Source organism: Oncorhynchus tshawytscha, linkage group LG13 (assembly GCF_018296145.1).
Source record: "Oncorhynchus tshawytscha isolate Ot180627B linkage group LG13, Otsh_v2.0, whole genome shotgun sequence".
Lineage (NCBI taxonomy): Eukaryota > Metazoa > Chordata > Actinopteri > Salmoniformes > Salmonidae > Oncorhynchus > Oncorhynchus tshawytscha.
The window spans coordinates 58051389-58074778 of NC_056441.1; the positions used below are offsets into that span (position 1 = coordinate 58051389).

At 42.3% G+C, this 23390-nt stretch overlaps 3 protein-coding genes and 2 long non-coding RNA genes across 8 annotated transcripts in view; 2 read left to right on the forward strand and 3 right to left on the reverse strand.

The window, feature by feature from the left end:
• Positions 1-1203, reverse strand: part of LOC112265309 (ras GTPase-activating protein 2) — a 47508-nt gene extending 46305 nt beyond the window's left edge. Inside the window, exon 1 of the mRNA XM_024442477.2 lies at positions 997-1203. Coding sequence (XP_024298245.2) covers positions 997-1054 — 58 coding nt within the window. The 5' untranslated portion in view covers positions 1055-1203. The remainder of the gene's footprint in view (positions 1-996) is intronic.
• Positions 333-18090, forward strand: LOC112265319. Its single transcript, XR_002955753.2, has 3 exons — positions 333-462; positions 1529-1601; positions 14954-18090. It is a non-coding gene; the product is annotated as an uncharacterized LOC112265319 (long non-coding RNA).
• On the reverse strand, positions 5368-19110 carry LOC112265308 (zinc finger and BTB domain-containing protein 38-like). 3 transcript variants are annotated; one of them, XM_024442475.2, is made up of 4 exons: positions 18697-19110; positions 18084-18157; positions 11191-11233; positions 5368-10596 (listed from the first exon to the last, which is right to left on the reverse strand). In XM_024442475.2, exons 3-4 carry the CDS (start codon positions 11191-11193, stop codon positions 6523-6525), a joined length of 4077 nt encoding a protein of 1358 aa, XP_024298243.2. In that variant the 5' UTR covers positions 11194-11233; positions 18084-18157; positions 18697-19110; the 3' UTR covers positions 5368-6522. The 3 variants fall into 3 exon arrangements, with proteins under 3 accessions (XP_024298243.2, XP_024298242.2, XP_024298244.2); XM_024442474.2 differs by lacking the exon at positions 11191-11233 and having other exon boundaries at positions 18697-19109; XM_024442476.2 differs by lacking the exons at positions 11191-11233; positions 18084-18157; positions 18697-19110 and adding an exon at positions 15790-15872.
• A 1875-nt stretch (positions 19111-20985) lies between these two features.
• LOC121839002 lies at positions 20986-22017 on the reverse strand. Its single transcript, XR_006078529.1, has 3 exons — positions 21738-22017; positions 21420-21528; positions 20986-21274 (listed from the first exon to the last, which is right to left on the reverse strand). It is a non-coding gene; the product is annotated as an uncharacterized LOC121839002 (long non-coding RNA).
• Positions 22018-22280: 263 nt separating this feature from the next.
• Positions 22281-23390, forward strand: part of LOC112265322 (E3 ubiquitin-protein ligase TRIP12) — a 43526-nt gene continuing 42416 nt past the window's right edge. For both annotated transcript variants that reach the window (XM_024442493.2, XM_024442492.2), the window contains exon 1: positions 22281-22423. The gene's annotated coding sequence lies outside the window, so the exon portion shown is untranslated. The remainder of the gene's footprint in view (positions 22424-23390) is intronic.

Here is a 23390-nt window from a genome sequence, read left to right on the forward strand (position 1 = left end):
TAATTGATCTTATTCACGTGAGTAAACTGCATTGCAAGGGCCACACAGAGCTTATAGAATGTATTAAAGGAACTTTTATTAATTCAGGTTATTTTCCTGCTCAAAGAATGATTGACAAGGGTGTTTGTGACCAAATATATCCAGTGTAAAAGTTCCACTCAAAGAAGAATATATTGTATCCATTATCTTTGATTAAATTAATATTTTCCTCAAATCTGGGTAAATTCACGTTTTTTTCCATTCTTATCAATATGACAGTAACGAAAACCAGCTATTAGCCAACCCTGTTGGATAAGGGTATGGCTTAAAATTTCAAAATAATTTCTCAAGTGATGACTAATCTGGAATAGAGTAATATCGAAACTAGTTAGTTATTTCAACACAGTTACATTTCAGAACCTAACCAACACACGGAGACAACTTCCTGCCACGAGCGTTTCGCAAGATGAGAACCGAGACAAGGTAACTAGCTAGCTACTGGTAGGGTGAACTAGCTATGAATGACAAATTATTATTAGATAGCTAGCTAAGATAAGATACATTGAAACAAATTAATTACCTGTATAGGGAGTGGCACAATTTCACGGAAAGCACTTTACGTTTGCTAGAAAAATAGACCGCTAAATTAGCAACGTAGCTAACTAGCGCGAGCCAGCTAACAGTTAAGCTAGCCAGTCCTTGCTCATGTGTTTTGATGCGTGTGTGTGGATTTCAAACCACTGACTGTACTAACTAGCCCGTCTTTGCATAGGCTTTTGTTAGATAACCTAGCTGTGATATTAAAATAAATAGCTACATTGTGACAACGTTTTCTGAAAATATAAAACAAGTTTAATCGGGCCCGGGCAACATTCATTCACAACAATGTCTCAATCTATCTTCATGAACTGGCTGTGTTGATCGTACCGCGCCCCTCTTTTTTTCACGTCGTTTACTTTTTTGTTAAACCCTTCAATTGAAGAATGCCGATACAATAAATACATTGTTCGCACTTACATATCTTTCCCCGCAGGCTTTGTAAAATCCGTATTTTCGTGTCCTCTTCTTCCGCCATGGTCCGACTTGACTGTATCTGTAGCTAGTACATTCAACGCTTAGCTATAATATCCGTTTATGAATGCAAGCGAAGGGCCAACCTACTGCAGCGTCACTACGAGCGCTATTGGCCGTACGCTGACATTAGACTAGACTGGAGAGACTTGTGTGAATAGGATTCACTGCACTGACTCTCACAGTTTGTAAAACAAGTGGAAGCTCTGTGCAGGATTCACACCAAAGAAAAGCGTCAAAGATGAGAGGATGCGCCTCCTCTTTCGGTACCCGACCTACAGACACGGAATTTGCACAGACAATACTTGTAACTTCTGTGCTTGCCATAGGAGCATTTTTTGACATTTTGTTATTTGAAAGTTAAAAATGTTCAGGCCTCCTACTGCTGATATAGTTTTGCAAAGTCGGATTATGTGCTTTTTTCAGTAATACAGGGAACTGGCTATGTTCACTTCTCTCATCTCTTTCTTATTTCAAGGTAGTCACAGTTTGGATGGTGGATTTCTTATCCAAGACTATTCAGGACATTCACAAGGACAGAGGGAATACAGGTATGCACCTGCCTGCTCAAGGCAAGCAGAAATGATAGTGCCTTGTGCCTGTCAATTCGGGTGCCAATCTTCTTTACACCACTGGAACAGCACCCTAGACCCAACCTTATATTAACTTTAGAAAACCCTAGCCCCAGTCTTATCTTCACTCATTTTTCAAAACTGTAATCCATGTCCTAATAACCCTTAACCTTAGCACCAGTCCATCTTGACCTCAAAACCCTAACCAAACCCTTGTGCCCACATAATTGCAAGACCTTTTGAAAACCTTAATCCTAAACCTGATCTTATTTCCATATGGGGGATTCCTCATGAAACTAGAAAATAAATATCATGATTTGGGGGATTTTCGCAAAATACAATCAATAGAAGGGTCCTTTGGAGGAAGGATTGTTAACATATATTTGACATTTGTATCCCTCTTAGATGTAAAGTGCCCTGTTTAGGGGACCAGCATGGTTCTGGTACCGTTCCGACTGACATTTTCACTTAGAAATTGGATCTGTGGACACTAGCTCAAAATGGCATGCATTGAGCGATGACCTTGGTTCCCACGGACACAGTAGTATATTGTCTGCCTGTGTGACGTAGGACATTAAATATGAAACCACTTGAAGCTCCTACCATTTAATTCGCTCTTCTGACTGTCCATCGACTCCTGGCTGAACCCTACATCACATCCACTGAAAAAAGTGCATGCCTGCAATCCTTACATCATAGCGCAGCAGGTGAGAGTGGTTTCATCACTATAGCATATTCAGAGATTGATTTATAGCCATTAATCTGAAATATTTTATAGATTTTAAACAAAAAACATTTCTGTTTGTCATAGATGGACAAATTTAATATGAAATTAATAAAGCTCTATTTGATGTTCACAGCAGTGGGGGCAGGTGTTAGACACTAGACAGACAAATATGTATTTTACAGTTATAAGGAAGGTGAAATCTTATAGTAAGAGGTTTTATAATTTGATTATACTACATTTAGAAAGCATATGTCATTTCAAGCCATATTCATACAGTTTTGTTGAATAGGAAATACGTCATATAAAATATTTCATATTTTCCTAATTTGTACTTGAGCTTGTGTCTTCAAATGTGACTACACCTGAGCAATTTCTAAAAACAATTACCAGAAAGGTGAGATTTTAACCTTTTAACCGCCTGGGCCAGCAGGGTAGCCTAGTGGTTAGAGCGTTGGACTAGTAACCGAAAGGTTGCAAGTTCAAATCCCCGAGCTGACAAGGTACAAATCTGTCGTTCTGCCCCTGAACAGGCAGTTAACCCACTGTTCCTAGGCCGTCATTGAAAATAAGAATTTGTTCTTAACTGACTTGCCTAGTAATCTAAAATGTTTTTTTTATTTTTTTATTTTACATGTAGTTACTTTACTACTGATGACACTGCCTGTTGCATGCTGATGAGGAACACCATGGCCCAGTCCTAAATGACTTTGTAGAGTGGTGTAACAAATCACACTTGGTCCTCAAGACCAAAGAGATGTGCGTAGACTTAAGGAAGCATACAACATCTATCAGAGGTCAGATCATAGAGATTGTAGAGAAATACAAATATCTGGGTGTCCTCTTGGACAATAAGCTTCAGTAGAGTAAATGTGCAGACCTGATCTACAAAAAGGGTCAGAGACTGTACTTTCTCAAAAAGCTGGGATCTTTTAATGTTGACTGTGCTATACTGAATCTTTCATTGAGATTATTTAAACTTTTTGTATTGTTTGTGGGTTTGGCAATGCCACTGTCAGCCAGAGAAATATGCTGAGAAGGATTATCACCACAGCAAGCAAGGTACTTGGAGTCAAACAGACAGGTCTGGATGAGATCTTTAAGTTCAGGGCCCTCTGCACAAAATCATTTTAGAACAAGCCACCCCCTGTACCCAACTTTCAACTAATCATCTCTGGGTGTAGGTATAGGGCACCCCTCGGCAGGAAAACAGAACTAGACAATAATTTCTGCCAGGTGTGATATCCCTCCTAAATAGCTCGGGCTAATGTTCCTATCGACCCAGTAAGGCCAGCAGGCTAGTCTCTTTTTATTTTTATGTAACTGTTATGAAAGTTGTATTGTCATTTTGTTTTCTATTTAAACAACACTTTAAACGTGTACATGACTGACTTTATCAAAATGATCCTGTTTACACTTTGTCATCAATTTTAACACTAGAATAAATGTTTCTGACTAATATCGATGCCACTTGGGCTGTTTTCTATCAGAGAAGTAGTTTATTGCCTTCAGTTGCGCTTTAAATCATACTTGAGAAATAATTAGTTGGAACATTTGTAACATTTTGGCCTTGCCCAGGCCTCGTTTAAGGCTCCATAATGTTTCATCTGTAGGTGCTACAATGCACAAATGTGTGTCATTTGAAGCTTTAACGCTTGCTCTTTAATATGAGTAGTAGTTTGATTTTAATACAAATTATCTTATAATAAAAAATATTAAAAATGTGATTAGTCAAATGTTTTTATATAGTGATGAACATAATATACAATACGGACATATCAAAGTTCCAGAGTGGGATGTCTCCTAGTTTTAAAGTTATGGCCCATTTTATTCAGATAAATTGGCATAGCATGCTCCTTTATTTGTATCATTGCACATCCTGCAAATCGGCAGCAGAGGGCAACTGTTTTCACATTCACTCTGTTGGTAATGCTTACATATTGGATTATAACTCCAAAGTAGCAGAGATCCCATTCTGGGAATTTTGTGCTTGTAGAGTATGTTATGATCAACAATATATTGAAACATTAGCCAAATCAAAAATGGTATATTTTAAATATTCATAAATGAATGAAAGAAAATTGGTTTTGTAATCAAAATACTACTCATATTGCAGAGCAAGTGGTTTCGTATGACAATTTCTGCTTTGTAGCACCTACAGATGAACCATTAAGGAGGCCTGGGTAAATGTCACATTCCAGCTTCAATGAATGATTTCTCAATTATGCTTTAAGATGCAAATGTCTAATATGTCAACAAACCTTCCACCAAATGAACCTTATATAGACTACATTTCATGAAAATCCCCCAAATCATACTCTTCTTTTTGTTCTAATTTTGTGAGGAATCACCCATATGGATGTTTTTATCTATGTGACCACTTACCTCATCATGAAGGAAGTAGATTAGATGACCAGATGCTTGTGTTAGAAGAGGAGACCAGTGTGATTCAATTTGCCATTTCTATAAACCAGAGGAAGTTTCAATGTATAAACCTAACCTGCTTTGCATTTGGTTATGTGGTCCTTATGGGTATCAGCCATGATGACTACTCCATGACTATGCTTTGATTTGTCAAGTGTGTATTATTCATCAATAACTTTATTTAGACTGTGTAGCCAATTGTAAATAGTTAAACTCTCATGGCCTGTGACTCACAGCCACCTCAATGGTTTATCTTCATTAACACAGTCAACTTAATAATTGAAGGAGCAGAGAGTAGTAGTTAAGGTTTATCCAGAAACTGGTAGCATTAGGTAACAAGGGGGTTGCAGAGGAGAAGGTAAGTACTGTACTACCTAATAAACCTGTTACCAGATCGGGGCCAGTCCCGACTCCAGGGGGATGGGGAGAGGGGAACATCTGGATTTTGCTTTGTGTGGGCCAGACTCTAAAATGTTGCTGGGTTTTGTTGAGGGATGATGGGAAAGGAATTAACTTCTCAGATGGGCTGACCCTCGAGGCCACCAAGTGACTGTAGAACTGAATTCAACAGAGCACCAGAGTAAACAGACAGTCAGATTTACTAAGCATTTGCACTTTTGCAAACTCTGCACACTTTTATTTACCGAAGGTAATACAACTGAGAAGTTAGGTAAAACATTTAACACAAAGGTAGAGGAGCATTCAGTAAAGTAAAGAGTAAAAATATTAGATGGCTTAGATTTGTTTTTATATTTGTCTTATGAAAGTAACAGCTGCAAACTGCATCAGTGCAAGGATTTACAAATTGTGTCCTCCTGTGTGCTTATTTAAACTAAACAATAGGAGGGTGTGTGTGTGCCATGCATTAATTTGTCCTCTTAATTTGAGAATGTAGCTTAACAGCTCTTCTCGGCAATTCCAATTGTTTATTTATCTAAATAACCCAAGACACAGGAATATAAAAACAAGCATGTATGTTTTCTTCCTGTCATTATCTACTGGTTGATTGATTAATTATTTATTCCCTCTGACAAACTGCAGTTTGTCAACTTTGTAACACTCATGTATATTATTTTAAAAGACACACATAGGGACTCATTCATTTTGATGGTGCATGTGGTAATGACACTACCAAAGTGGTGGACAGACTAATATGAATGGTAGCCTATACAGTGTAAATATAAATTATTATAAAGTGCAAATAACTATGCATAGGTATAGAATATGGACAGCACAATAATTATGAACTAGTCTCAAAGCTAAATAAAGTACAAAAATAAATCACTTTTTTTTTTTAACATGAAAAATGACCTATTGTGTTATAAGTGAAGAAAATTATATTTACATAATGTCAGTTAGGTCCTCATATTCAATATCTGCTTTCCATTGGCAACTTATTTCAGATCTGTTTTCCAGGCCCAGGTCAAAAACACAATATCAAATAATGTTTTCAAAGTACTTGAGGTGAACTTGATTTAGTTTGGGTCAATTCCTTTGTGTCCATTATTTTGGGAAAACTAACCTAAATCAAACTAACCTACATCAAGCACAGCTTTGAAATATATTGACATACAGTACCAGTCAAAAGTTTGGACACCTACTCATTCCAGGGTTTTTCTTTATTTTTACTATTTTCTATAAATATAGTAAAAATAAAGAACAACTCTGGAATGAGTAGCTGTGTCCAAATGTTTGACTGGTACTGTGTATTTGACTGTAGGTCTGCAACTTACTACATAGGCATATAATCACTTAAAAGTATTTCCCTCCTGAATGATAAGTATTATGTTTGTAAAGAGGTCTCTTCTTTGCACTGTATGTACTCTTCTCTGACTTGGGCGAGGAGGGAGTGGTTGCCCTAGTGACAGAGTCTCTTTTCAGATATGTAGAAGAAGACTGCCCATAGCTAAAATGACTGTCTGCTCCTGGTGTGGTCATAGGGGCCTCATGGCTGGGTGTCTCTCTACCGATATAGTCTACTTGATTCTGCCTTTTGGACGTGAGGCTTGTCTGATGTTGCTGTTTGTGTTCAATGCGCTTTTTAGGCTTTCTATACTGCATCTCTGAAGTGGAAGGCTTTCTGTATTGCATCTCTGAAGGGGAAGGCTTTCTGTACCGCATCTCTGAAGGGGAAGGCTTTCTGTACCGCATCTCTGAAGGGGAAGGCTTTCTGTACCGCATCTCTGAAGGGGAAGGCTTTCTGTACCGCATCTCTGAAGGGGAAGGCTTTCTATACTGCATCTCTGAAGGGGAAGGCTTTCTATACTGCATCTCTGAAGGGGAAGGAGAAAAGGTGTCGGTGCAGGGGGGTGACATTGGAGTTTTCTGATAGTGTCCATCACTAATTCTAAATGGAATCTCTTTCTCGGGCGCCACTGACATGTAGTCACCTGTGTCCTCCCATTCCTCGTGCTTAGGCTCTATCTTCTCTGTTGAGAACCTGTCTAGTGATGCCGCTGGCACTTTTCTCTCCTTGTCGATGCTATATTGATCCTCCCCTTCCTCTGTTTTGATGACATGTTTTTTCAGATTTAAGCCTAAATCCAAAATTGCTTGGCGTTTTGGGACTGTGGAGTAGTTGTCGCTGCTGTACCCCTTTCCTGCTGTCTCTTGGTGTTTTTTTTCATGGCTCTTCTTGGTTGCGAGGTAGAGGAAGCGCTGGGGGCAGAAGGAGCAACGATACCGCTTCTCTGTGCTGGGGCTGCGGGCACAATTGTCAAAGCAGGAGCCATTTTCCATACAGCTCTTGCATACGTAATCCCTGCTGTCCTCAGCGGTCTCAAAGCTGGCACTGGGGGCTTCGCCGGGGGGACACTGCTTTGCACAGGTCCGACAGAAAGTTGGGTGACAGCCAATGACATGCGCTCTCAGACCAGATGCCGTTATGAAGGTGCTTGCACAGATGTCACAGGTGTATGCCGTCTTTGGGCTGGTGTTTCTGAGACGTTGTTTCAGCTTTGTACCCTCGCTTGAGATGCTCTCTTCAGCACTTCTGCATCCTTTATCCAGGTAGTCTTTGCTGGCCCTGGGCACTAATGAGGATGTCATGGAATAGCATAGACGACGTCTCTCTTTTCTGTGTTTGGATCTCAGTTTCTTACTCTTCTTCTTGGGTTTGTAAGAGTAATAGGGACGCCAGAGCTTGTCAGCTGTGTCACGGTCAGTGAGGTCATCACATGGCTCTGGCTCTATGACAGAAGTGACCTCTGTCCTGAAGCGGAGGCTGGAGATCTCCATGCTGCCCTCTGTAGGCCTGCCCTGGTCCCAACACCTCTCCTCTACCTGGTTCCCGCTGCTTCTTTTCCTCTTCCTGGGGAACAGCTTGGAGCCCTTGATCCTTCGGCGAATGATTGCCTCGTTGCCAATTTTCACTGTGATCTGGCAGAGGGGTAGAACGTGACCACCCACAGAGGGACCTGGACATGCAGGCTTGGCAATGTACGTTTCAGTTTCCCCCCCTGCAGTCTTGCTAGTGACCAGGCTCTTAGCCCCTGGCAGAAAAAGCTGACTGGTCATGGCTTCAATTCTCTGGGCTGCAGCTGAGAGCTCACACAGCCTGTTCAGAGAGCTGGGTGGGTTAATTTTTAGGATTGGTAGATTGTGACTGTTGCCCTCCTGGTTCTTAAACCTTTGGAATGCGGCACCATCTCCATAGTCCATTATTGCAGGGGACTCCCCACCTGCCTGCATTATGGCCAAGGGGGTTGAATAGCTATATGGAGGCCCATTATGCTCAGAATGAGAGGCCTGTTTTCCTGTGCCTGCATCTTGGTCTACATCTTGGTCACAGGGCTGATCAAAACTGATGCGTGGCATTACTGATGCCACCACTTTTGGAGTGGCCATGAATGTCACAGGCATTGAGAATATAGCAGCGTCTTGGTTACTCATAGCACCACCATCATCAAATGAAGGGATGGGAGAGCTGCAGCCCAGCGGGGCCTGCTCACTGCCCTCCAGCTCCTCTGAATAGGTGTGACTGTAAGTCTTGTACCGTCTCTTTCTAAATTTCATAGGCAGAAGCCTGTAGAGTTTGATGGGGTAAACGCTGCCCTTAAATCCTCCATTTGCTGACTTCTTACTCACAGACAATCTGGGATCGATTCCGTGGAAGGCCTTCTGGTGGTTCTTTAGGATGTAGTAGGTCATGAAGGTCTCTAAGCAGAAGATGCACTGGTAGCGGCGCTCTCCTGTGTGCCAGATCTCGTGTTTGGTGCGATACTCGGCTAGGGCAAACACTTTATTGCAGTAGTGACAGGGGTATGCCCTCTGCCAGGAGTGAACATTCTCGTGGCGCTTCAGACTGGAGACGGTCACATATGCCCGTTTACACACACTGCAGTTATAGACCCTCTGGCCTCCACTAGGTTTCACTAACTTATCTACAGCCTGCAGTGTTTTTGACTTGGGGTTCATTTGGAGGCTGGTTGGAGGGAAAGGGTCAGGAAGTTCAGTAGGAGATAACTGGACATTAGTTACTGTATTGTTCGTGCTTGGCATGCTGTCTGAATAATGGTCTGCCCCGGCCTCTTTGCCTTGGGGCTCGTGTTCAGGCGAGCCCCTCTGTGATTTTGTGCACACAGTCTCGTGGTTCCGCAACCGCTTCAAATGCATGAACTTCCTGCGACAAAACTTGCAAAACAAATGACTGACAAACCTTTTTTTGTGCATTTCTGTGTGTATGGTGAGAAGTGCTTTATTGGTGAATATCTCTGGACAGTGCTCACAGCTGTAGATTGATATGCTATCATCTGTGTAGGGTGAAAGTGGAGGTGGGTCCAGCTCCCTGTAGCCATTATCAATGGCTAGAGACAGCTCATTGGTCCTGCTTGTGCTTGTCTGCGGGTATAATGACGGGGGTGACGTTCCCACAGGTTGTACAATGGGCTTAATTAATGTCGGGCTGCTTCCAGTTGGATGCACAGGTTCATGTGCTACAGCCAGTGTTTGAGGTGTGCTTTTACTCAAGGCGGCTCGCAGTCTGTGACGCTTTTTGAGTGGGCCACTGTTTCTGCTGGCCAGTTGTCTTGGTTGGGACTGTGTGGGCTTGGTGCCCTTCTTGTTGTCTTCCTGGTTGCCATCCCTGTGCTCAGGGTCCCTGGGTCCCTGGCTAATGACTGCGTAGGAGTGCTCTGACAGCGCCTGCATGGGCTCATTGTCCACTGCGAGGGGGCAGGGGGCAGGGCAGCCCGCTGGGGTCTGTCCAAGATCAGGTGATGGCCTCTCCCCCCTGTGCAGGTCTAGTGGGGTGAAGAGGTTGTTCCCGGGACCCACCTCAGTGATAGAGAAAGCATTGGTGATCCTCGGGCCTCTAGCACTGTCTGGTTCCTCTGGCCTGGAGGTCTCTTTCTTTGCTTTACGAGGCCCTTGGGCCTTACTACGGCCTGTGGTCTTAACAGGGTTGGTTGAGGTCTGGATCTGTGGCCCACCTGAGTCCTGCTTGTCTTGTTCCACTAGTTTCTCTAAGAAGGGAATCCCCAGTCTTTTTCCAGCTGCCATCAGGCATCTAGTGTCCTCTGTGCTAGGTGATGATGTAACCTTAGAACAGTAGAGGAGGTTGAGGATGCTGGCGAACACCTCAGACCTCAGGTCCATGAGCTCCAGCACCTGGCTGGAAGTCCACACCTCAGTGGAGGTGAAGGCACTGCGGAAGTATCCGCTGCAGGCAGCCAGGATGTTCCGGTGGGCCCGGAACTTTACATCCTCCACCACGATGGTGACATCACAGAAGAGGCCCTGGGAGCGCTGCTCATTGAGCCTGCTGAGGAGCGCCTGGGGATGGGAGCTGTCCATCAAGCCCTGGGTGCAGGGAGACGTCACGGTCATCTGCATAGAGGACATAAAGGAAATTTCAAATTGGTTTCGAAACATTGTTAACCCATTGCTTATAGTCACAATGACAAATATGAACACGTCATTACATTTGTACCAACTGAGTCCCATGTGGCTCAGTTGGTAGAGCATGGCGCTTGCGACGTCATGATTGTGGGCTCGATTCCCACGGGGGACAAGTATGAAAATATATGCACTCACTACTGTAAATTGCTTTGGATGAGAGTGTCGGCTAAATTACTAAAATGTAAAAATGACTAAATTGTCATTCTGGAATTTAAGAAAAACATATGAAAGGGGTACATTTTTTCTGATGTGGAATTAGAAAGTGTGTTATTTATTCTGTGTTAGATTCTTTAGTATTCAAAATATTAGTTGGCTATAATTGTGCAAACAATAACATTTCCTTTCATACAGAGATAATCTAAGGTATATGGTTTATGTTACTTTGATTAAGCATGGGCTGGATTTGGCAGTAATGCCCTTATAGAAATCAAGTGGAATGTGTGAGTTTTATAAAGCCATCCAGCTCTTCTTACTTTGTCACACTAGATGGCAGCAAAGTTTAAGGAGATGATGCTGGCATACCATATCTTGAAGAACTGTAGGCCCTATCTTCTTTTCCACAAGCCTATTGAAATAGATTAACCAGAACAATGCTTAGTTCTCATGAGAATATACTAATGTAATATTTACTCAGTGAAAAGTAACAGTACAACAATGTCCTATTGACATTACCCTTACAAAATGTTTACAATGCTGTACATAAAGAATTTCTGATGATTCTCTGTTGGAAAAAACAGCATTGACCATACATTGGACAAATGTGTACACCTGGAAATGAGCACTCACCATTGTCTGAAAACCAATTCAATTAAACTCCTTGCTTTCAGACATTTCTATTTTACATTTCTGAATAATTGCCTCGCATGTAATAGAACTACACTGAACAAAAATATAAGCGCAACATGTAAAGTGTTGGTCTCATGTTTCATGAGCTGAAAATATCCCAGAAATGTTCCATACACACGAAAAGCATATTGCTCTCATTTTGTGGACACATTTGTTTACATCCCTATTAGTGAGCGTTTCTCCTTTGCCAAGGTAATCATCCACCTGACAGGTGTTGCATATCAAGAAGCTGATTAAACAGCATGATCATTACACAGGTGCACCCTGTGCTGGGGACAATAAAAATAAAGTTTTGTCACACAACACAATGCCACAGATGTCTCAAGTTGAGGGAGCGTGTAATTGGCATGCTGACTGCAGGAATGTCCATCAGAGCTGTTTGCCAGAGAATTTAATGTTATTTGGCTGTATTTCCTACAGCCTCACAACCACAGACCACATGTAACCACGACAGCCAGCTTCTTCACCTGCAGGGTCGTCTGAGACCAGCCACCCGGACAGCTGATGAAACTGTGGGTTTGCACAACCAAATAATTTCTGCACAAACTGTCTCATCACCAGGTTCATAACTGACTTCAGTGGGCAAATGATCACTGGCATGCTGGAGAAGTGTGCTCTTCTCGGATGAATCCCGTTTTCAACTGTACCGGGCAGATGGTGCGTAAGGCTGTGTGGGCGAGTGGTTTGCTGATGTCAACGTTGTGAACAGAGTGCCTCATGGTGGGGGTTATGGTATGGGCAGGCATAAGCTACCGACAACAAACACAATTGCATTTTATCGATGGCAATTTGAATGCACAGAGATACCGTGACAAGATCCTGAAGCCCATTGTTGTGCCGTTCATCTGCCGCCATCACCTTAAGTTTCAGCATGATAATGCACAGCCCCATGTCACAAGGATCTGTATACAATTCCTGGAAGCTGAAAATGTCCCAGTTCTTACATGGCTTGCATACTCATCAGACATGGTACCCATGGAGCATGTTTGGGATGCTCTGGATCGACATGTACGACATTGTGTTCCAGTTCCCAACCAATATCCAGCAACTTCACACAGCCATTGAAGAGGTGTGGGACAACATTCCACAGTCCTCAATCAACAGCCTGATGCAGAGCAAAGGAGATGTGCCGCGCTGCATGAGGTAAATGGTGGTCACACTAGATACTGACTGGTTTTCTGATCCACGCCCCAACTTTTTTAACTTTAAGGTATCTGGGACCAACAGATGCATATCTGTATTCCCAGTCATGTGAAATCCTTAGATTAGGGCCTAATCATTTTTTATTTTATTTTAATTTGACAGATTTCCTTATATGAACTAACTCAGTAAAAACGTTGAAATTGTTTATATTTTTGTTCAGTATATATTTGTGAACCTATTCCTGAAGACGTATGGCTTTCTGGAGACTCTTCTCTGTTTTGTTGTTTCCTAATCTGGTGAGGCACATTAGGCTACTTAATGCAGAAAGACTACAGTCTGGAGGCTGCCACACTATGTTCTTAATAAACACTGACTAAACATGCGCTAGTCAAGTGCCTGAAGAAAAATGACTTGTACCTGGCAAGTGATACATCTGGTGGAGTGGAAACTAGAATGAGGACAAACGTGATTCACCCAGGATGTGGAGTCGCTCTATCTGCTTCAGTCAAATGTTCAATGCCACTCCAGGTCACCAGCCATGCTAGAGTCATTGCCCTTACTGGCTGGTAGGTACATCAGCATAATTCATACTGAGGGCTCAGGTTAATGGCAGTAAATGAGATGGTAAGATTGCCTCACCTGACTCATTCGCCCTTTCTGCCCCTAGCGTTAGTTCATTATTCATAAGCACTGTAGGATTGTTTTGACTGCTCTCACCCACACACAGCTGAGACAGAGCTAATACAATTACAGGAATAGTTAACCAACGCCCTATAATTGAAACGGGTCCGCTGCACTGGGCTACAGAGCCACTGTAGTGGAACGACCACAATGTTGACCATTTAACTCTTTTCAGTGTAGAATTCAGTTGCTAATCCAGTCCCTAATCGCACATTCATGGCGCTCACATACGGCTTACACAAACATGCCATCTGCTTCACTATATCTATAGACATCTGTAGAGCATTCCCACTGGGCACACACTGGTTGAATCAACGTTGTTTCCATGTCATTTCAATGAAATTACATGGAACCAATGTGGAATAGATGTTGAATTGGAGTCTGTGCCCAGTGGGTTGTTTTATGTTTGTGTGTAACGTCTTCCGATGCTTTTGCATGTGGTTCAGGGCGATTTTAATATCTCTTGTCTTTCTGTCTAACCTAAGAGGAAATTAAAGAGCACAGCACTTCCTGTGTGTTCCTCCCAGGGGAGTGGGCCTATGTCACTGTGTGGACTGATCTGAGGCAACACCTCTCAACCTAAGCATCATCTTGTGTAAAAGCCTATCTGCAAAGGCAAGTAGCTTCTGAAGTTAGAGGTAGGCTATATTTAGGCTATCAGCATTTCTTTTTGACTTTCTGTTTGCATGACTATTAATATGATTATGCCTATATGTTGCTGAAGCCTAGGCAACATAGTTCTATTTTTATTAGCATCTTGTGATTTTTGTCCCTGACTTCTATTCAAAGAGGTCTCTGGAAACATGTTTATTTTAAGATCAGCGTCACAACATACTTCCTAATGCAAAATGTCTTCTTTCCCTGTCTGACATTAAAAATGCAATCCCTGATGTCCGGCAGAGGTGCTTTGGAGCGCACCACAGCTTTGCTTACAGAGAGAACAAGGCTATCTGATGGTATAGGTCTGCTCTGCAATTGTGGCATTGTTGTTATGCATATAGTAGGGCAGGTTATAAATGTGTACTACCAAATGCTGATACTGTAATTTTCCATGGCATAGCGGCCATTTTCTATAGTCTACTTTATCCTTGTTGAAGGTGAGCTGTTGGGGTAGGTTAAAATGGCTGCCCGTTTATGGGGTACCATTTGTCCCTGCTCCAGATTGCCATTAGACCATGATGTTGAGATGAGACCACCTCTTCGTAACAAAAATATCATTTTCCATATACCCTTAGTTGAATACTGCCCTAGAGGCATCCCTATTGCACCCAATTGCTTGTTCAACTACATTACATCTACGTGTTTTAATATTGAAACTGTACTCATTTTCAGTCTCTATATTTCAACTGACTGTCCTAAGCATCACATTCTACATATTACTCAGAAAAGGCAGGGAAGAACGAATAACCTAATGACAGAGGTTAGATTTACATAATTGCACAGCAATAAACCATACATTCCGCCCCAGGCCAAAAACACTAATTTAACTTAACATGTCCGTATTGAAACATAAAAATGCGTAGTCACTTAACTTATTATTAAAGTGATCAAGCACACTTGTTTGAAGAAAAATAAATCTTAATAAAATACATATTTTTGCTCATGTTTTCTCTAGGTGCCACGATTACAATATGGCTGGCAGCAGACAGAGAAGAGAAGCCTTGCGTATCGCTGGGAAACACAGCCTCCTGCCTCCCCGTCTGACAGGCCTATGTTGTCATGGCAACATGCTGTGGCGCAGCACTTATTGGGATTCAGATTCAGACGGATGGCGGGGCTGGTGGGCGACTGCATTAGCCGTCCGGGGATTTGGTTTGGTCCTTCCTCGCAGCGAGCCCTGCCTGTCTGAGAGCCACAGCACCACAGAGCTCCCAGGCTCCAACACCACCGCAATGGAGGCTCGCCGCCCTTTGTTTCCACTCTGGATATGTATCAGTGTGTGTGTGTGAGTCTGCAGCAGAAATGCAGCAGCCGATGGACTTTTCTCTCTTCTGCTTATGGCAGGCGATGTGCTTCAGCCATGATGCTGATTTCCCCTGGTTTGTGCCGCTTTCCTTGTATTTTCATCTGGAAATTGCCCGCATATCTGCGGTTTCAGTTGATTCTTTTCAATAAGGGCTGATATGACCAATTTTCTCTCATCTTGATGTGCTTTACTCTGTTCACACATTGAGCGGAAATGTTGAATTTGTCATGAACGGTTGTCTCTTTGCCACACCCTAGTTCACTGTGCCTTAGAATGTCATGCGATATGCATTTCAAAATCTTAAAAATTAAAATTCCCTAATTTCTGTGATCCACAAGGCGAGAACAAAACTGTCTTGAATACAAGCTGTCTAGTCAAACAAAGAGCGAAAATGGCATAGCAGAACCCAGTCAAGCCACCCCATGCAATATGTGTATTTCCGTTAAAGATAGATTGTAGATTGGTTGGAAACGTGCAGAACATACCTTTGCGAATCAGCTAAAATTACACAGAAGGCGAACAGCTGACACAGAAGGCGAACAGCTAAAAACATTACGCAGTGTCCTTCCACTATAGTTCATATTCTCTACCGTTCAGGAAAAAAAACTTTTGTGAAAGGAAGGCGAAAGTAGGCACTTTTTTTTCTAGACTCGTCGCTGCTCAGTGGTGCCGTTGGAGGCAGAGCATTCGCTGTTGTCTTTCTTTCCTCCTCTCCCTCTCTCATTCCCTCCCTCTCTCGTTCTACGCTGCTCACTCTGATTCAACGTCCTTCGTCTCTCCCTAGGTCCTGGTCGAGTACTCCCGCACTCTCCTCTTCCACCCAGTCCTGTCCTGGCTTGCCCCAGCTCTCAGACCATTGACCACAGGATTCCCACATTGAAGTTTAAAAATAGCTAGACTGGACTATGGGTCTGTCTGCTGCCTCTGTGCTGCCCGGGCAACTGAAGCCCAGCGGCATCTACTTTGCAGTCGCCAAGCAGGAAACGGCAACTTTATTAATCATGGCTGAGGACGGTAAGAGAGAGCGGCTCAGTGCTACATCACAGCACTACGCCGTGCTGCATAGATCACAGAGAAAACACCTAGGTTGCACGCCTGCTACCGGGGTTACGGCGATACAACGTCAACCATACCACAAAGTGCACCCACAATCACATTTATGCTCAACTTCTACACCGACACCATTCATACTGTATCTCACAGTCCAAAAGGGAAGCTGGATCTGTAGCTCACTTTCAAACACAGTCACATCACGCTCTCCATCTGTCTCATGCCTATGCACACATGCACTTTCTCTTTGTGTGTGCTACTGTGTACACTCAACCCTCTCTCGCTCTTTGTCAGCACATCTGTGTGCATTGCCTCATGAACATGATAAGCCTACAAAGCTTGTTTGTATATAGCAGCATAATCAATGAGATATCTGTGACTATATATGGTTTATTTCTCTCATCTACTTCTACACTTTCAAAGTAAGAGAAAGTGAGAGAGAAAAAAAGGATGTAGAAGAGAGCAGGGGGAGAGGAGGACCGTCATCTTTGTGGAGGCTGCTGATGGATGGGAACACAGAGGGATGCCTCAGCACTGCAGAGTGCAGGAGGGAGGGGCTAAACCAGGCAGGCAGGGCAATGCTAGCCCCACCAGCTGCTGTAGATGCACACAGATGCTTTATGCGTATGAAAGCGGAGGGGTTTTATTACAAGTGTTATTGAATTTGCAAACGTGTCTTTGCTTTCTTTCCGGGGTCAGTGATGAGGCTTCTGCACCCGGGTGTGAATTCCATGCACATTTTACATTTACTTGGTCTCACAGAACAGATTTGCCTCATGAAATGCATGGAAGACATTTGTTGTGCACTTTCTACCAGTGTTCGTTCAGCTTATCAAGAAAATCCCCATGCCTCTGTCCCCTCCTGCTTTCTGTGCTTTCTCTCTCCTCTGCTCATTACTAGTCACATGGCCTTGTGTTGTGATTGAGACGCACACAATTAACCACAAGCTCAGCCGTCTGCCAGCTATTTCTGGTGCAGGCCTACCCGGCTTGATTGTTGACATTACCTGCGTGCGATCAAGGCCCCTGTCTGCTTGCATTGGCCTGGGTAAGCAGTACACCAGCCTGGAGCACGCCAGCCCTCACACTTCTGTAAGCCGCTGCACTTTGGCATGACCTTGTTGCTGTGGCAACCTTTGAAGAAAACAGTGCTACCTTAACAGCATGGTGGTATGAAACAGTAAAGGTTGCGAACCTTACACGTTCTGGGAGGGAGCCTCTTAAAGCCAAAGGAAATATGATTTGACATGTTTGAGTGGCCACTATCATGCCTTTATCTCAGTTTTTCCTCTGGTGTCTTTCCGTTCTCTTCCTTCAGTGTTAAGACATTCCTGCTATGTATGGTTAATGGTCTTGCCTGCTTCCTCCCCACTTTTCCTGTATTTGTAGTCTTGCCTGCACAATCGATTTCCACTGGTGCACTGCAGGGGAACTCAACATCCCAAAACAAATAATAAGTCTAGCCCTCCTTTACATCCATGCTGTTTTTTTTTTTTGTTTGTTTGTTTTTTTTACAGTTTTGAGAATTGCAAATTAAGTGCCTGCAGTACCTACTGTTTGTCTCAATTACCACAACCCCTCTCCCACAGTATGTGTTAGTACTTCGAATGTCTTGCAAACAAAGAATACATAAAGAGCGGTTGAAATTTGAACAAATCATTTGGACAAATTTATATTGCTATGAAAACATGATTATTTGTGGATATTGGAGAAATTAAAATGATCCAACCTGCTGATTCATTGTTGCCATTCTCTGGGATGAATTCTTCTTTCACTCTTGAATAATTGCTTGGAGATTCATCCCTGTCAGACAGATCACATATCAACAATGTTTGATGTGACTTTACCATTAACTTTTAACATTTCATTTAGTTTTAATAGAAATTGTCTAGATATATTCCTTCTGACATCCTCTATTTTTTGGCACACACAACTGTTTTACAGCTGGGATATTTTCAAAACCACAACAAAAGAAGACATGCCTTTACTGCCTCTGTCCGGAGCCACTTGCAGAGCCCAGCTAGAGAGTAGACTAGAGGAACATTGATCGGCAGGGAAACAGAGCCCATAGCGCAAGCCTGACTAGGCCTTGTTCTGTCAAAACACACACACACACTTGCGTATATAAACACTGATCCTCATTACTGTTGCGCTGGCACATCCAACTCACACATGCTCAGTAGCCGACTAACATTTTTCTTCCCGGATGGTCCTACAGGCCCTTTTGCTATCGCTATGGAAGTGAGCAGTCCCTCTGGAGAGAGAGAGAGAGAGTGTAGGAAGGAGAGTTGTTGCTAGCCAGCTCCAGGCCTGCTCTCTCTCTGCCTAGCCATATAATTTACCTTCCGCCTTCTCCTCTGTTTACTGGTGGCCTGTGTCTGTGCCCAGCCTGGGCACACAAATTCTCCCTCCAGTCCACTCCTAAGACGCTGCCCGTCTGGAGGCCGATGAGGCGCTGACACTGCTGCGTCACTCCTGGTGCATCACTGACCCACAAAGAGGAGATGAGGAGGACATGAGGAGGGGTGGTGGGAATGTGTTGCAAGGGATAAACGAAAGAGAGTAAGCTCTGCCCACACATATAGAGAGAAAGTGAGGCTTCCGGGCTGGTCGGCTGTCGCAGGCCTAGCCACTGTGCTATTCAGGAAGTGGAGCCAGAGACAGATATTTTGTTACGTAATGAATATTTTTCCTCCCAGACCCAGCTGAGGAGGCGGTGTTTAGCGACTCTGACTCAGGCTAATAATAGAGCTCAGTACCAGTGAGGGCCGTGTGTGTGCGGTTATCTGATCCATTTCACCCCCCGAAGTGAGGTATTTGGACAAGATTGAATGATTAGTCGATTTTTACAACTTAAAGACACGTTTTTAAACAACAATACATGCATTAAAAACTATCTCCATCGTGTCCTTTGTAATGTTGCAATGTAAAGACATAAAAAACAACAATAATTATAAACATGTTGTTTACATGACTCTCCTCTTATAATGTAAAGGGTGAGTATGAGATAGTTTATTTAAACAAATGAAGTGGGGTTATGTGGCCTATCTTTCTGATTATACTACTAAAATGTTTGCTCTTAAAAAAAATCCCCTTTCACCAAACTTCCCTTGCACTTGGAGGGTTCACACATTTTTCTCTGATACATGCGCTAAATAAGCCTATCTTCGATTACCTTCAAACTCATGCCAGTGTGGTTACAGTTCAACAGCAGGATTAAGTTTGTCTGACTGATAGCACTTGTTTTGCACGTCACCTTTGTTTTACTTGATCCACATCCTGAAGTAAGGATGTGTATTTCTCTGCCACTTTGCTCCCTCTGCTGGCTAGTGTTTGTATCAGGTCCCCCCTCCTCACACAGTTCCTTCAGTACAGCTAGTTTTCAGCAGAGGGCGTAGGAACGCTAAATCGGTCATCAAACAGGAAACATCTCCAGCATTAAGTCTGACCCATGAGCTCATTATAAGTAGCTGAATCTGTTTTAGGCCTACTCTTTATTATAACAGGCATGCACGTAACAATATTTTTAATACAATTTAAAACACCATACTAATGTGTTCTTACTGTTATTGAGTGTGATAAAGATTGGACACTTTACCACGTATCTAATTTCAACTGAAGAGCACCACCCACAGTCACACCCAGAGAGTATAATAAACACCTCAACAATTCCATTGCAACATGCATTCATTCAGTAATAGTATGGCTTTACTTGTAAACATTGCATATAACATACTGGATTAGAACTCAAATGCAATAACAAAAACCAAAACTAAATAATTTAATGTTATTTGTTCGAAGGAAGCCTACAGCATTTGGCACTTTTTATTTTTGCAGAGAGAATAAACAAGCTCTGAAATACACATTCACAACATAAATCAATCAATAGTGCATTTTAAACACAGAGACACAACACACCATTCAAATGCATAAATAACTCCTTGTGCTAATGGCAGAGAAAGTTATATTTCCTCAAATCTTTATTATGAGATGAGTAACACTGTCTTGTTTAAGTGTCTAGCTACCTCCATGTACATACTGCTGGTTCTCTTTGGTGTTGAAGGCAAAGAATATCTTCCTCCAGCCCGTGGCGTTGCCTAGAGCCTCCATGTCAGGCGTGAGTTTATCACAGTGACCCCTCAGTCTGTTCCCAGAACTCTGGAGAGTTGCAGAGCTGGGATATCCCATTCCGTATTGAAATACAACACACACACACACACACAGGCAGACAAACACTAGCTCACTAACTAAACCCAGATCATATTTTCCTGGCCATGTTATAGCCTAACTAGAGCCCTGAGGTTTTCCTTGTCCGTTCACATGGTCAGTAAAAACTCAGGGCCCTTAATGAAAGAATGTGCATATGAAAGTAAAATGTGCTTTTGTAAACTATTTGGGTGCACAATATGGACTGGTTTCCTGGACATATTAAGACTAGTCCTGGATTTAAAAGCAAGCCATGTCAATGGGTGGCAGGTAGCATAGTGGTTAGAGCGTTGAACTTGTAACCAAAAGGTTGCAAGAACGAATCCTGAGCTGACAAGGTAAAAATCTGTTGTTCTGCCACTGTTCCTAGTTCATCATTGAAAATAAGAATTTGTTCTTAAATGACTTGAAGAGTTAAATAAAGGGTAAAAAGAGAATTTCCATTTTTTAAATATATATTTTAATATGAATCTTTTCCCAGGAGTAGATTTCATTTTCATCTGAGAAACCTGTCCTTTGGGTTTGTAAAGCCCAGGCTCACCTTGTGGAACCTCTTTGTGGTCTGTGCCAGCAGTGCAACGTCCTTCAGTTCCAAGAAGGCCAGGATTTTGAGCAGTAAGTCATTGGGCAGGCACTCCAGGTAATCAAAGTTCCCATGGCACAGTGCTTGGGTGCACTGTCAAATCTGCTGGCCAAACACCACACCTACCTGTTCTAGAGAAGGAGTAGTACATACCTACTCAGGGCAGTGCACTTTTCAAGACACCAACAGAACCACGTGTATCTACACAAAAACAAATACAGTAGCTGATGTAGGCTTAAAGAGTTTCATGGCAGAGACTTGTAATGGAAACCTTACGCTGCATGCGGGAATCATGCAAATGGTCATCGTGGGTCATCTTATTTTCTCCAGGTGCAGCACCCTTGAATTCAATCCGCAAAGAAATCTTCCACGATCTCCATATCACCTGAAGAGAAATTCAAAAATAAATAGGCCCGTTATATAACTCAGTTCTCTCCAATCATCAGAGCCTTGTAGTTAATCTATGTTCAAAGCATGTTGAAACAGAAAAGTTACTTGCAGAAAGAAATGTCAGATACATAAGGTTGATATGTAGCATTTAAAAGTACAATCATGTCAATGGAGAGCAACACTACCAAATACAGTGTTGTGTACCATGGCTGCTGTCTTGATGTGTAGCCTTTCTCCACAGGCACAGTCCAGCATTGTGCTGATAAAGTTGACTATCTGTTTTTAACTCTCAGCAATCCCAAGATACATATCAAATGGGTGATAAAATATAATAATTTACCTCAGTTTAAGTGACAGTAAACTGAAAAATATATCTTGTAGGAGGGAAGTAAAGACGCCATTTTTAGACGCTAAAGAGTTTCTATGACAACGGAGAGAAAACAACAGCGAAATATTTTGTGTGACAATGAAAGCGAATTCTGTTCGCAACTGTTTATTGAGTGATTGATAATTTAAGTATATAAATAAAATAATGATAAACCCACAATGTCATGTATATTTTCGAGAAAACAGTTGGATTAGGGGGTCACGACCCAGCGGATTAATATTTCGTCGCTATCCTATTGTGAAATATAATTATACATTTTCTGAACACAACTGTAGACAATAGTAAATACATTCAGTATATTGTTATTGAATACATGTATTTATTTGGCGCAGGTTTGTTTCATTGTCGACTTTATCATCTAAATTGAAAGTAGTTCCGAGCGGAAGAATGGGGCACTTTAGAGCGGAGGTATATTGCAGTTGCAGGTACCTCAGCTGATGTGAAGGCTGAGAGAGTGGAGTTGGTGCACTGTCTGTTACAACTACAACACTGGAACAAATAGGTAATAACATAATATATTTAACGTTCAGTGGCGTCTTATTCAGTAGTTTGGGGGGGGCCTCATTGATAATATAAGACTGAAATACTTGTGAGGAATGGAGTATCCGTCTCGCGAAAAAAAATATGGTTTCCAATTGTCATCTCTCGAATCCTGTTCCTGCTTTCTCTGTGTGATGCAAGCAGCAAAGAAGGTTCAGAGGCCATTTCGTGTTGCAATTTGTCTTCCATAAACATAGGTAGCTAGTAAAACAAAATAAGCTCGCTAACCAAACAATAACTCTTGAATTGGAAATGGCATACGGTTAGCCAGTCGGCGAAACAAGCATTTTAGCTAGTTGGTTGGCTACCAGCTAGGTACCTCGCTATATAGCTAACGACGTTAGCAATTGTCGAAGTTAGCGACATTTGTTAGCAAGGTTAACACTAACTTTTTAGCTAACTTCCCTAACCCGATATTGTTCGGGTTAAGGTCAACATGTAACGTTAGTGTCTAACATAATATTAAAAAGCGGCTAACGTTAGCTGGCTACCACCTTGCAACTTGTGTGTAAAAGTTAAGTTATCGTGTTATTGAATATGGCATTTCCCATTTAATAGAGCTAACGTTAGCTAGCTACAGTAATTTATAACGTCAGGCTGGAAAGTAAGCAGGTAACTAATTTAACATTGCTAACTAGCGGCAAGAAACGTTAGTTTCCCATTTGGCTAGCCATTATTAATCAAGTAAACGCTTGTTCAGCTAGCTACATAGCTAACGTTACTTTTAAACCTTGCGTTTCTTACACGTCGACAGCTGGCAAATTACTGAGGCGATTCAATAATTATCAAAACTAGCCAGCGAACTACCGTTAGCTATGTAACTAGATTCTGTTAGCTAGCTAACGTCAGCTAAATACACAATTTAAATGACCAGATTAACGTTAGTTAATGCCGTGTGAATATCGTTGGATGTAGTTTGTCTGACATCC

Excerpts from the sequence above, each read along its gene's own strand:
- LOC112265308 (XM_024442474.2), bottom strand. The coding sequence starts at position 18,104 with ATGGCAACAATGAATCAGCAG. Across the intron at positions 10,597-18,083 it reads TGGCAACAATGAATCAGCAG|ATGACCGTGACGTCTCCCTG; the intron begins GTTGGATCATTT and ends TCCTCTATGCAG.